The sequence below is a fragment of the Charadrius vociferus genome, unplaced genomic scaffold, assembly GCF_000708025.1.
Source record: "Charadrius vociferus isolate BGI_N301 unplaced genomic scaffold, ASM70802v2 scaffold282, whole genome shotgun sequence".
NCBI lineage: Eukaryota > Metazoa > Chordata > Aves > Charadriiformes > Charadriidae > Charadrius > Charadrius vociferus.
This window is the reverse complement of record NW_009647731.1, coordinates 2,137,649-2,150,277: the sequence shown is the minus strand read 5'-3', so window position 1 is coordinate 2,150,277 and position 12,629 is coordinate 2,137,649. Positions and strand designations below refer to the sequence as shown.

Below are 12,629 nucleotides of genomic sequence, written 5' to 3'. Positions count from 1 at the left end.
ATTATCCACTGACAAGGAAACTCAAGCAGAAAATGAGACTACAGAAACCCATATCTCCAAGAAGGAAATCAGTTTGCCCATCCTGTGCAATGACTCTAATGGCAATGCCATGATGACCCCAGACAAGCAGGCTTCCAAACTGGCCCAGGGATCCCCAGCCATAGCAAGGATAGCACCACAAAGAGCTCAAATAAGTAAGGCAGTCAAGTAGTCTGGATTTCCACTGGCTTGCAAAGAATTCTTGTTTTCTACCTTTCGGGGCTCGCATTGCCTGTGAGCTAAGGTCCCATGTGTCCTGGCCTTATAGCTGACTCCACATGAGCAGATCTGTGCATTGTCTGTAGATCTGCAGGGACACCAAGAAATGGTCCTTCATTAGGAGTGATAAAATTTAACTTCCCTTTATATGAGGGCTGGCTGGTTTTTCTTTATCTTAGCCAGTATGCTTTTACTTTTTTTTTCTTTTTCCCAGATAAGATTTTTCGCTTTTGTAAGCTTTAAAATGTGCTCCCCACCCCCAGTAATGCAGATGATGTGATGGTGTGTTAAAATCAGGGAGACCACCTATGTCTTCTCTTGCATGTGTTCTGCTGTTTTCTTGGGGCAAGTTGCTATGATGTTTTTACTACTTCATCTGCAAAAAGCAGATGCTAACACTAGTCTGTGCAAGGAATGGCAAGACACTATGATAGAGGACAGTGTGAGTGTTACTAATTTAGTGGATTATTTTTACTGCTGGGGGGAAAAGTAGATATTAGGCCAATTCTTTGCTGGCCAATCTCCAATGGATCTGGTCAGTTCCAGCAGAAAATACAATCCACTCCTTTCTGGCAGTGATTTCCTCTTAAATTTGCTGGCTTAGCTGAGATGAATAGCTAAGCTACCTTGGTATTTCTAATATATCCTCATAGTTCCCTATCTTGTTTCATAGAGATGCCTTAAATATTGCAAATACTGACTTCTAATATTCTCAAACTGTGTAACAGTGGAGGGCAGCTGAAGAATGTGTTTAGCAGTACGTACAAAATTAAGTAAACTCTTCGCTCTTCCTTTCCTGCACAGGTTCTCCAAATCTAAGAACAAGGCCGCCCCCACGAAGAGAATCCAGTCTGGTTTGTATTGTTTTATGGTATATATTAGCTAGTGGAGTAGGTGTGTGGGTGCTTCACGAGGCTTGTTACAGCTCTACAAAGTGCAGGTGTTATCTTAGAGATCCTTTATTTGCGTGCCTCTTCATGTTATTTAAGTATTGAGCAGACCTCTGGACATCCTAATGTTAATTGGGGATTTCTGTTTTTCAAAATGTTGCCCCAGCTAAGCAGGTATTGAACGGAAAGGAGAACATCCTAAAGCTATTACATTCTGTGCGTGAGCATTAAAGCCCATTTGGCTGACTGAGAAGGTTTAAGGTTCCTCTGGGTGTCTTTAGCCCAGACTGAATCTTTTGACCTTCTCTTTTCTTTAACAACTGGGAACATCTCCCTCCCTTACATTGCTGCCATCTTTGAAGGGGGTTAAGTTTCGCTCTTGTGTACATTTAAAGTGACTTGGGATCTTATGGAAGGATATGTGCTACAGGAATGAGACCACCTATGATTGTTTATTCTCAAAGCTAGAATTCTGGAAGTTTGGGCCAATTTGAGATTCAGACTGTGATCTTCAGATAGGAACTACTCAGTAATCTATTTGCACAAAAGTCATGCTAATAACCTGTTTATAACTAGGCAATACCTAGTGTTCCATCTTTGCTGTACTCTTTATGAGCAGTGTGTGACTTGTAATTTTTCTGTGTCATCTGAGATGCCTCTTAACAAAACTAGATGAATAGCACATTAACATTTTCTTCCTATTTCTCTTTGCATTATTTTCAATTAGAATTTGTTTTGGCAAGACTACTACGTTTAATCCCATGCTAAAAATAACAATGATAATATATGTGAAACCCTGAACATGTTGGCTGTTTCCAATTATCTTCATTTAATCCAAACCATCCTATTATCTGAAAGCATTTTATTATGCTGCACTTCTGCTGTATTTCAGCATTTATAGTGCACAAACATCCAATTATAACATTGCTAGACATGGTTCCTAAGGTGCGGTGATGCATTCCCTGTGAAATGCCACATGCTGTGCGTGATGAAACATGGATTGTTAGTTGCAATGAGGATATCTTAGAAATGGAGGACTGTGTGAATAAAGCACAGCATGCAGTTTGCCTTTCTCCCATTAATGGCTTAGGATCATTTTGTGTCTTTGGCTGTCCTGTGTCTGTCCATGGCAGGTCTGACCTATTTTCAAAAGATACTGACATACTGCAGTTCTTGTGTTAGAAGCATAAGCAGTGAAGTGCAGAGACTAGGAAGCTTCACCATCATCTAGTTGTTCTATAGATGAGCAATGTGCTAATCTGAAAAGCTCTCAATATTGAAACTCTTGAAAGGACTCTTATCCCATTTATCACCTTAAAAATAATTGTAACAAACTCTAAAATGTGACAGCTTAATGTAAAGGTACTTAGCTTTTAGAGGAGCCTGGTATGCTGCCAGAATGGCTGTAAATAGCAGTGTCCCGCTTCTTGTGGAGCCTCTGTGCTATTTAGATACAGGTTGTGTTGGGATTGTGTAGAGTCTCTGGGTCTCTCTTACGGGGAGGAACTGGAATCTTCTGATCCTACTGTAAAGTCCTTTCTTTCTCACTTTAGCTGAGCCAGGGTCTTCATAGGGGATTCTGATATTATCCTTATTTCTTGCTATAACAGATGCTTGTTGTATCACTGACTATTTCAGATTGTTTAAAAATCCAGCAGCAGATTAAGAGCAATAATTCATGAGGATTACATTTTAAGGTAGGATGTTTGATAGGCAGAATCTGTTACAGGCCTGTTGCAATGCAATTTTCTGCAGTTGTGGCAAGCCATACAGAACAGTATTTCTGGACAAAATCTGAGAGTAAACGGGCTGTTGTTGAATGGCAGCTCACACTTTATGGCCCATCAATAAAATGTTTTACTGTTCAGGTAAAGATTATCACAGTTTTAATAGCTGGTGAAAGCGGCATGAACACTGCATATTTTGAAAGGCTTCTCTCTTGTGGCCCATCTCAATACATGAGCTTCCACTCTGGAGAATTGGGAAGTTATCATTGGGAAGTAGCACAGGAAGAAGGAAGAGCTTTAGGCAAATATTTTTTCATACTGCTGTTCAGCCCACTGTTTCTTTGGTTTAACTGAAGAAAACTTCCTATTTGCCATAGGGTTTTCAGTTGCCCAAACCACCAGAGCCACCCTCTGTGGAAGTGGAATACTACACCATTGCAGAGTTCCAGTCATGCATCTCTGATGGCATAAGCTTTCGTGGAGGACAAAAAGCAGAGGTAAACCTTCACAATGCAGCTGGAAAAACTGTAATATTTGGTTATTGCAGGGGACTGGATTGAAAGGGGAGGAGTGAAAAGCAATTAGTTGTGATTTTTGTCTAAGTAACATGGTCCTTGTCATCTCCTAGGTTATAGAAAAGAATTCTGGCGGCTGGTGGTATGTGCAGATTGGCGAGAAGGAAGGATGGGCTCCAGCGTCTTACATTGACAAGAGAAAGAAGCCAAATTTGAACAGAAGAACCAGTACTTTAACCCGCCCAAAAGTTCCTCCCCCAGCACCTCCCAGTAAACCAAAAGACTCTGAAGAAGGAACGACTCCTGGAACAGTTTCTTCAGGAGATACCCAGGACTCTCCCCACAAGCTCAAATATGAAGAACCTGAGTATGATGTGCCTGCCTTTGGCTTTGAGTCAGAGTGTGAAGTGAGTGAAAGTCATCGTGAAGAGGGAACTCCTGAAAAACGACTGTTTCAGCCTCTCAAGCCCTCTCCCGTGTCATCGCTTCAGAAAGCAAAGTTCAAGGTAGGGGAGTCTTCAGAAGATGTTGCTCATGAAGAAGAGACCATCTATGAGAATGAGGGATTCAGGCGTTATGTGGAAGATGCTTTGTCCAATAAGGAATCTAGTGGAGACTCCGATTCTCAGAAAAGCTCCTCTCTCTCCTTGATCCGAAGGAATTCTCCATGTTCCAGCTCTCCTAAATCATCACTTGTGAAGCTCAAGACAGACAAAAACATCCAGCCCGATCTTGGAAAATGTCACTATTCCAGGAGCGAGGAGACAAAACCAAGGTCAGCTTCAGATGTTGGGTTACGTAGCATGCCAAGAACGGGCATGAAGAAAGAGCCTGGGCAGAGTCCCTCCATCAGAGCAAAGCCAATTGTTAGGCCCAAACCCTTCCTGAACAAGGCAGATTCTCAGAGCCAAGAGAAGATGGATATTAGCACTTTAAGGCGTCAGCTGAGGCCAACTGGGCAACTCCGAGGTGGACTTAAAGGTTCAAGAAGCGAAGAGTCCGAGAGTCCCCCACACACAGCTTCTGACAACCAAGATGATCCTGTTAGGAGGAGCTCGGCTGATCTCATTACAGCTCCTTCCCGTGGCATCTTCTGTGCTAGTCATCCAGCCAAAACTGAGCAAGAAAATGACTCCAGATGTTTCTATGTGACCACTGACTCATACCAAAAGGTACAGGATTCTGAAATTTGCTTCCCAGCTGGAGTAGAAGTGGAAGTGCTGGAAAAGCAAGCCAGTGGGTGGTGGTACCTGAAATACGGAGACATGGAAGGCTGGGCTCCTTCCCATTATTTGGCTCTCCCTGATAACCAGCGAGAAACCACATCAGCAGAGACTGATGGCTCCTTTGCCAAGAACAGGAAAAATGAAAACAAGTCAAACAGCTTAGAGAAGATAGAGAAAAGGGTTCAGGCTTTGAACACCATAAACCAGAGCAAACGTGCAACCCCACCCATCCCAAGCAAACCTCCTGGTGGTTTTTCAAAAACATCAGGGCCAGTCAAAATGAGGAATGGTGTAAGGCAACTTGCTGTCAGGCCGCAGTCAGTGTTTGTGTCTCCACCACCAAAGGATAACAACCTGTCATGCTCCTTGCGCAGAAATGAGTCTTTAACAACTACAGATCATCTTAGGACCGTCCGTCGGAATTCCTCCTTCAGCAATGCACGGTCACAGCCTGGTGACGTGAAGGGAAAGCAGTCTGAGCGGTCAGGTACAGAGGGCTCAGAGACCACCTCCAACCTCCCCACCCAGAGGAACGGGATTCCTGTATCCACAGTCAGGCCAAAGCCGATTGAGAAATCCCAGTTCATCCACAACAATCTCAAAGACATCTACGTTTCCATTGCGGACTATGAAGGGGATGAGGAGACTGCAGGGTTTCAGGAAGGTGTCTGCATGGAGGTCCTTGAAAGGAACCCAAATGGCTGGTGGTACTGCCAGATCATGAATGGCGTGAAGCCATTCAAAGGCTGGGTGCCCTCAAATTATTTGGAGAAAAAGAACTAATATTGCAATATCTTTAACCTCCCTAATTTATACTGTTCCTGCTGTGTACATGTGGAAAAAACAATTGCTACACAAAAAGATGTTTCCCTGTGCTCCAGTTTGTATAAGGGGACAAAGGAGTCTATGCTGAGGACAAATCTGCCATGTTCGGGAGAGGTTTGTGGGTTTAACATGTCATAAGCAACTATGAGGAAGATGCAGCATAGTCAAATGCCTTTTTGTGATGTTGTTAATAATCTTTTATGTGTAACAGGGTATGACATCCCATCTTTCCCATTATTGATAGGAAACCAAATGTGTGCCTTTTGTGAGAGAGAAATACACATGCATCTACCTGGGGAGTTTCGTGCCAAACTCTGTTTTACAATCTTGGCTCCCTTTCTCCTCATTCTTGTCCATACGTGGAATACCCAAGAGTATTGGATGTGTTTCCACAACTTACAGTGAGAAGCAAATGGGAGTTTCTGAAACACAGAGGGACTCTAATCCTTTGGAGATGTTCACTTTTTTTTTTACTGTTCTCAACAGTTGGTTGGTCCAGAGATGGAGCCTTTTCATCGTGGAGAGATTTGGTCTCTTGACTTCAGCTGTGTGTTCTTGTTACTGCTAACTCACCGGAAAGGGCAATCGGGTGGTGTTGGTTGGGGGCTTTTTGTTTCCTTTCATTCTGTCTTGTTCTTCAAGTTGGGATTTCGGGTGTTCTAAGGCAGCAATGCCTACTGGTGCTTGTAAAAACAAACCTACAAACCCCATGCTTAAGCACATCAATTACTTTGTAGGCTCTGTCTTTGGTTCTGTGCCTGACTCTTGCCAGGTGATCCTGGGTGATTCTTTTCCCGGAGTTGGGTTTCTCAAAACTTGTCATAATATCAAAATGTACAAAAGTCCCTTAAGACACTGAAGAAAAAGCTGTCAAGTGTGTTACTCCTGGTTTTGCGATCTGGTCTGAATCCAAGCGTGCTGACTGCTGGCAGGGCCCACCAAGGTATTAACTAGAAATAGCCGTAACCTTCTGCAACATCAGTGTTTACAACAAGGGGGGGAAAAGCCATCAAACTCAGTCTGCACATCTTTAATTTGTATATTTTGGGGGAATTGTTTTTCTGTGTTTTGTTTTTGTCTTTTCTGTGCATTCTGGGTTTACTTTATTTTTTTGTCTTGTTTTACCAGAAAAGACTAAAAAGTGAAGTAGGAGCCAAATATGAGTTTCTGTTCCCACTTGAATCCAAAAAGTACAGTTGTACTGGAGAGTGTGCCTGGGCTTCTGAGGCTCAGAGATTTAATATTGAAGCAGTTAGGTTACAACGCATCTAACCAGGAAGCTGCCTCTTCTAGCTCCATTTCTGTTTGCCTTTTGTAACTCATGCTTTGAAACATGGCACTTGGTGGGGGTAGTGTGGTGAGAATTTGAAGAGGAGGCATTCCTTGGAAAACTTTAGGAATATGGAGTTATTCTTGAGGTAGCCAGCTCTTGTACTGTAAACAGCATTGGCTAAATCCCTACTGTACTTAAGGAAGTCATGCTTTTTTTTTTTTTTAATGGCCTTGTTAATCACTCAAGATCAATATCTAGTTCCTTTAAATAAGAGGCAGCATTGTAAATCTGGTTAAAGGGGGAGGGGGCAGACCATTTCACTACTGGTTTAAGCAAAATGATACATGCTCTTTTTTTTCCACCAGTTTCATACCAATTTGTCTTGGAAGGTGAAGGTTATAAAGACTTTAAAATAGCTGGGATCAAGGGGCTGAGTAAAATAGCACAACATGGTGTGTTACTGGGGATGTTTCTCTGCCGGAAAAAAAAAATTATACAATTATACTTTGTTCTTGTCTTTTTTCTTTCTTTCTTTTTTTTTTTTGTTGTTTGGTGTTCTTATTAATTTCCATGGTAACATTGAGAGAGTTGCCTACAGCTAACCTGACAGATGTCCTTTTGGTAGCTGAAACAACATCCAGGTGCCACAACTGGCTACGAGCAGTGCTGTGGTTCGAGCAGCTCTCTGCATGCAAGTGGGGAGGGAGGGTATTTGGTTGGAATCCCTTTAAATTGTGGTGGCAGGAGAAGGAGTTGTATCTGCACAACAGCTCGTATCACAGTGTGCAGGGTCCTCTTTGTACCTTATGTCTTACCATACAATATATAGCATATATCCAGTTAGCTACATCTTACTGGATGTGTAGCTGAGGCATTGTGGCCCTGTCTCTCATACTTCTCCCCATTTTTAGTTGTACTAATATGGTAGCAGCCGTAAAAGACTGCTGGAGCTGTTGTGAGATTATAATAGAAGTATTATATTCTTCTGCTGGACAGTATTAAATAGAGCAATACATAGAGTTATCTGCTAGATTGCAGTACTAATAGTAGTGACTTAGTGACTCGTATTAATGTTGTTATGATTTATTTTAACAATAATGATGCGGAAGTGGTTCATTATTTTGAATTAATGCACTTTAACAATACAAGAAACCAAAATGGAAGCCAATGCAGAGAACTAAGTGCATTATTTAAAGGTGCAGTATATAATTATCATTTTCTTGAAGCACATATTTATTAAGAATTAACTTATTTAAAATATTCTAAAGTTTTGTTTAAAGACATTCCCACTAGGTCATCTCTTTGGGGGGATGTAAAAGCACAGCTCCCAGATCTTCTGCATTGAGCCACTGAATTCTCAGAGTACGCTGTGGTGTGATGTGAGCCCCTACCCAGGGAGAAGAAAGCAGCACACAGATGGGAGAGCCCGGACTACTATAAATATAAATATTCGCGCTTGCATCCAGCAAAGCCGAGCCCAGAGCATGTCTGAACTACAGGAGTCCTTGCAAGGTTTGGGGTGGCAAAGCTGTTTTGGTTGTGGTGCCTGGCTGCCACATGCCTTGCATGAGGCTGGTCCCGGGTGGATGCAGGCTTGCTGCACTGCTCAGGTTAGCATGAGGGCTCTAAGATCTGCCTGTGAAACACAGATCATCTCTGTAACAGACATCAGTCTGTCCCACAGCTGCCTTTCCACCTTGCTGGCTGGCTTCTCCAGCTCTGGCTTTTGCAGGGGGGCAGTTTGCCAAACTCCCAAGTCGTGCAGGGGATGATACAGACTGACGGTACCTGCAGTACTTCTGGGGTGTTCTCAAGCAACAGCCGAGTACCCATGGCTCAGTTGCTCCTATCCCATGTCAGAGGTTTCATGGCCCTACTCAGGAGAGGCAAGAGCCTATAGATGGGCTATGAAGCCACACTTTTGGCTTCCCTCCTCCCTCCGCCCCCACCTGTACCAGCAAAAGGATGGAGCACAAATGACCTACTTGATGCTAGAAATGAATGTGGACCATCTCCTTGCATGGCAGCTTCCCGCCTCATGGGATAGCTTTGGTTTGGGCTTCCCTTTATTTGGTGGCTCTTTTGAATGCTTGTGTTTAAAAGGGTACTTTTAAAGCAAATACCCCCCAATGCAGTTTTTTCTCCTTCCCATCTTACTATTGTCACAGCAGCTCTCACTGATCTCTTTTGATTCTTTCAACTGAGACACTGGGAAGAGAATGACTTTTTTTTTTTTTTTTTCCATTGGCAAGCGGCATGTTTTGGTCAGCTCCACTGATACCCAAAATAGCAAGCCCTTTCCACTGTTGGCTGTGAAACAGAGCGAAAGGCCTTAAGCGAAATCAGAAAAGCTGACTGCAAGGCAGGAAAACCTGGCAGGATGCCTCAGAGGACAGTGGTAGTGCTAGAAGTGTTTTAGCTCTTTTCTAAAATGTTAATGTCGCCTTAAGCTTTATTTACTAAATTTGTCAAAACTGACACTGGATCAAGAGCAATATTTAAATGTAACGTACACCTCAGTGAACACTCAATGCAGAAATCAATAGTACTGTTTAAATGTCTCTTTTTCTGGTTTGTTCTTCAACCAGATTGTTACAAGGAAGAGCTCTGCAGGGCTTGGGCAAAGCCATTTGCAGCTGAAGGGGGCCCTCCTCCGGGGGAAGAGGCAGCTGCTGTCACCGCGTTGCTCTCACCCGCTGTCCGTGCTTTCCAAAAAGTCTTGAATTTGGACCAGCAGAAAATCCAAACTCCAATGCCAGAGAACAAAATTTAAGAATGTGAAAATTGTCTTGCTGTATACTGCAACTTTAATAATAATGAGCACTTCTGAGTTCGTTATTGAGGTTTATATAATGCCTGAAAAGTTTAATTGCTGGTTTCCCTTGTCTCCCCTTTCAAAACACTTTCTCATAACAGCAAGAGTAATACCCTTTTAGCAGCCCTTCCCCGTGGGAGGCAATTTCTGGTATAATTGTTTTAGCTCTCACGCCTTGCAATGGGTGGGTGTAGTCACGTGTAGCAGTCCTTTGCAAGCCAAACTTTTCAAGATAAAAGATAGGGTGGGCGCGTGTCCGGATACTTAACTGATGTATTGACAGGAAGTTTTTTAATTGGTGTGTACAATAGTTGCAAATACACAATAATGAAGGATTGAAATTCACTCACGGTTAGACTCTTAAAAATGGAATTTCACCTCTGCACGGGTTCAGCTAAAAAACGGATTTAGCCCTAGTGGATACGCACCCCAAAGACTCTTTCCGTTATGATGCTATAAAGTTTGACGAAGGCATTATATAATTGTTTTCATCACTTTCAGATCTTAATGAATTGTATTTTATTGTAATATATATTCATTGCTTTCCTCAGTTAAAAAAAGAAAATTACTGCTTTTGTCTTGTATGAAAAACAAGGGAATTTGATAAAGCATTCATTATTTTCATATTACTAGTATTAACAGAATAGAACTAGTACTATTTAATTTTAGATCTCCATAGCTAGCTTGTTAATAACTCATATTTTCCTGTGTTTTATCCTACTAATTTTTTCTATTTTTCCCAAATACTCTGCATTCTTGAGGAAAAAAAAAAAAAAAAAACCACAACAAATCCAATGAGTGGATAAGTGCAATATTCATAGAATAAACAGGCCCCTCATCCAGGACTTGGAGTGGAACGTGCCGTGTGAAATGTTTGCAATTCTCTATTTATGCACTCTTAGGGGAAGGAGAAATGCAGGGGAGGAGGTGGCTGGATGAAAACAGGACCCTTGGGTAGGTAGGGACTGATAGCTGGGGTGGTTTTGCATGGGAATGGCTGCTTTTTGTAAAATAAGTATCACCTGTTACTGCAAGTACAAGGATTATGCAGCATGTTGCCAGGATTATGCATAGAATGTGCATTAACATCCTTATCAATACAGGACTTCTGAGCTATGCTTGAAACACTCTGTATGTCATCCATGCATGATACTGTCTTCTGGTATGTCTCTGCTGGTTATGTCCTCTGTTACGCTTCAGAATCGATGATAACTTCAGAAGGGAAAATAATTCTGCTGGTGCAGTCCCAAGTTTTGATACTGTATTGTTACTTGTATTTATTGCAAGAGCTATGGGAATATTTTTACAGGTCCTCATTTCTTTTTCTTTCCTTATTGTTAACCTAAGAAAAAAAAAAAGTCCCCATTTTATTTGGGTTAGTTCTCACCTGGAGAATTTCACAGCTGATTTGGGTATTGATTTCATATTTCCTGGCTTGCAGAGGCTGATCTCTCAGGTCCAAAATAAAATTAGACAGAAATTTTGCCCTTCAAAAGTGGTTTTGTCTTAAATTCTATTTGAATGGAGGGAGAACTTCCATCTGTCCAAAATAATGTGACTTTCCAGGTAGCAGCAAAATCTTCTACCTTTGAAAAACTGGACTGTTTTTGTAAGATGCAAGATATGTGAAAGCCAGAGCATTTGATTGTCTGAGCTCTGGGAAGTACATCTCCTGTGGCTCTAGTTCATGTCCCTAGAGAGGGGTTATACCTCAGCTTTCTGCTTAATTTTTGTCCTGCTGTTCTTAAGTTTGTCAAAACCCCTTAATATTATCAGATACCTTTTTGCATTCAAATAGAAAAACTGAATTCTGCAGCTGTACTGACATAGTATCAATTACATGATTTTGGAAAACCTCTGATACTTTACAAATGATTCTGGTTTTGAGGAGCCAACTTAATTCTTTCACATGCTCTTGTCTAAACTAGCAAGAAGTCCATGAGCATCAGTAGAGTTACACTGACAGAAGACCTGCAGCGGATCAAAGCACCTTGCGGGTTCTCAGCATGGACCGGTCTCAGCAAAAGCAAGTGCTGTGCACTTAGTTCCTACACTTCCCAAGGGTGCCCGGGACCACTGAGCCTCGGTGCTGCCATGCCATGATCCACTTCCTTGCAGGTCTTGCAGCTTTTTAAAACCAACTGGAGCTTTGCTGCTATTTGCTGGTGGCTTCCCATCACCAGCGGCTCCTTTTCTGGCAACTTCAGATGTTATTTAGCAGCATAGCGAAGTGCTGTGTATAAATGCAGTGTTTGATAGCTGCCAACAGTACCAATATGATGGTCTGAGAGCAAATGTTTCTGTAAGTTATTTTATTTTCATTTGCTTTTAGTTGCTTGGTAGAAGCAGGGACCACCAATGCGGCGATGCATGGGGAATATGTCTGCAGACTTGAACTGTTTGATGGCCTCTGCTAGCTTTGCCCAGTGCTTGTATTTCTCTGCCTCTCCCTCTGTGCTGCTCAGTAGTCATGTCTGTTGTGTGTGTCTAATTTTCAAATAAAGTACTGTATGTAGGGCCGGATCCAGAAGCCCCCGCAGTCAGTTGACTTTGGGTTGAGATCTAGGTTTGCTGTTGCTGCTTTTCCTCCTCCATCTTAGACCCAACTTGGAGCAAAGCACAGGTGTCTGTAAAAAGACACCCATAACTCTGCTTTGGGGTGTCAGTTTTGTGGGGTATGCATGCATTGCCAAGGGTGGAGCGAGGGGGTCTTTTTTTCTTGAGTGCCCTTGGGTGCTAGGGCTCCGCAGCGGTTTGTGGAGCTAAAGCTGTGCCGCACTGCGTGCGGACCTGGCTGGCATAGGCAGAACAAATTAGTTTGTCCCATTTTATAATGTCAGGGCTGGGCTGGTCCCATCAACAATGTTTTTTCATTTGTTCTTGCATCAAGGTAGCATTGATTCTAGTTGGAGAGTGCAATTTTTTTTTGTGGTTGTTTTTTTTTTAATAAATAAATTTGGTTTAAAGCTTCACACTGGCGTTTTACAGACCTGTTCTTGTCAGCATAAGCCACTACTGTCCTGAGTTGAGACTCCTGTTTGTTACTGAATCAAAATAATGGGAATTATGTTGATAATTTGGAGAGAAATGAGAGGTAACT

General features: G+C 42.3%; 1 protein-coding gene across 1 annotated transcript in view; it reads left to right on the top strand.

Annotated features, from left to right (window-relative positions):
- SH3PXD2A (SH3 and PX domains 2A) overlaps nt 1-5,888 on the top strand; it is a 215,512-nt gene extending 209,624 nt beyond the window's left edge. Inside the window, 5 exon segments of the mRNA XM_009881540.1 lie at nt 1-2; nt 4-194; nt 1,063-1,112; nt 3,253-3,372; nt 3,504-5,888. The exon segment at nt 1-2 is cut by the window's left edge and continues 130 nt beyond it. Of these exon segments, the coding sequence (XP_009879842.1) occupies nt 1-2; nt 4-194; nt 1,063-1,112; nt 3,253-3,372; nt 3,504-5,399 (2,259 nt within the window). The 3' untranslated portion in view covers nt 5,400-5,888.
- Nucleotides 5,889-12,629: the final 6,741 nt, after the last annotated feature.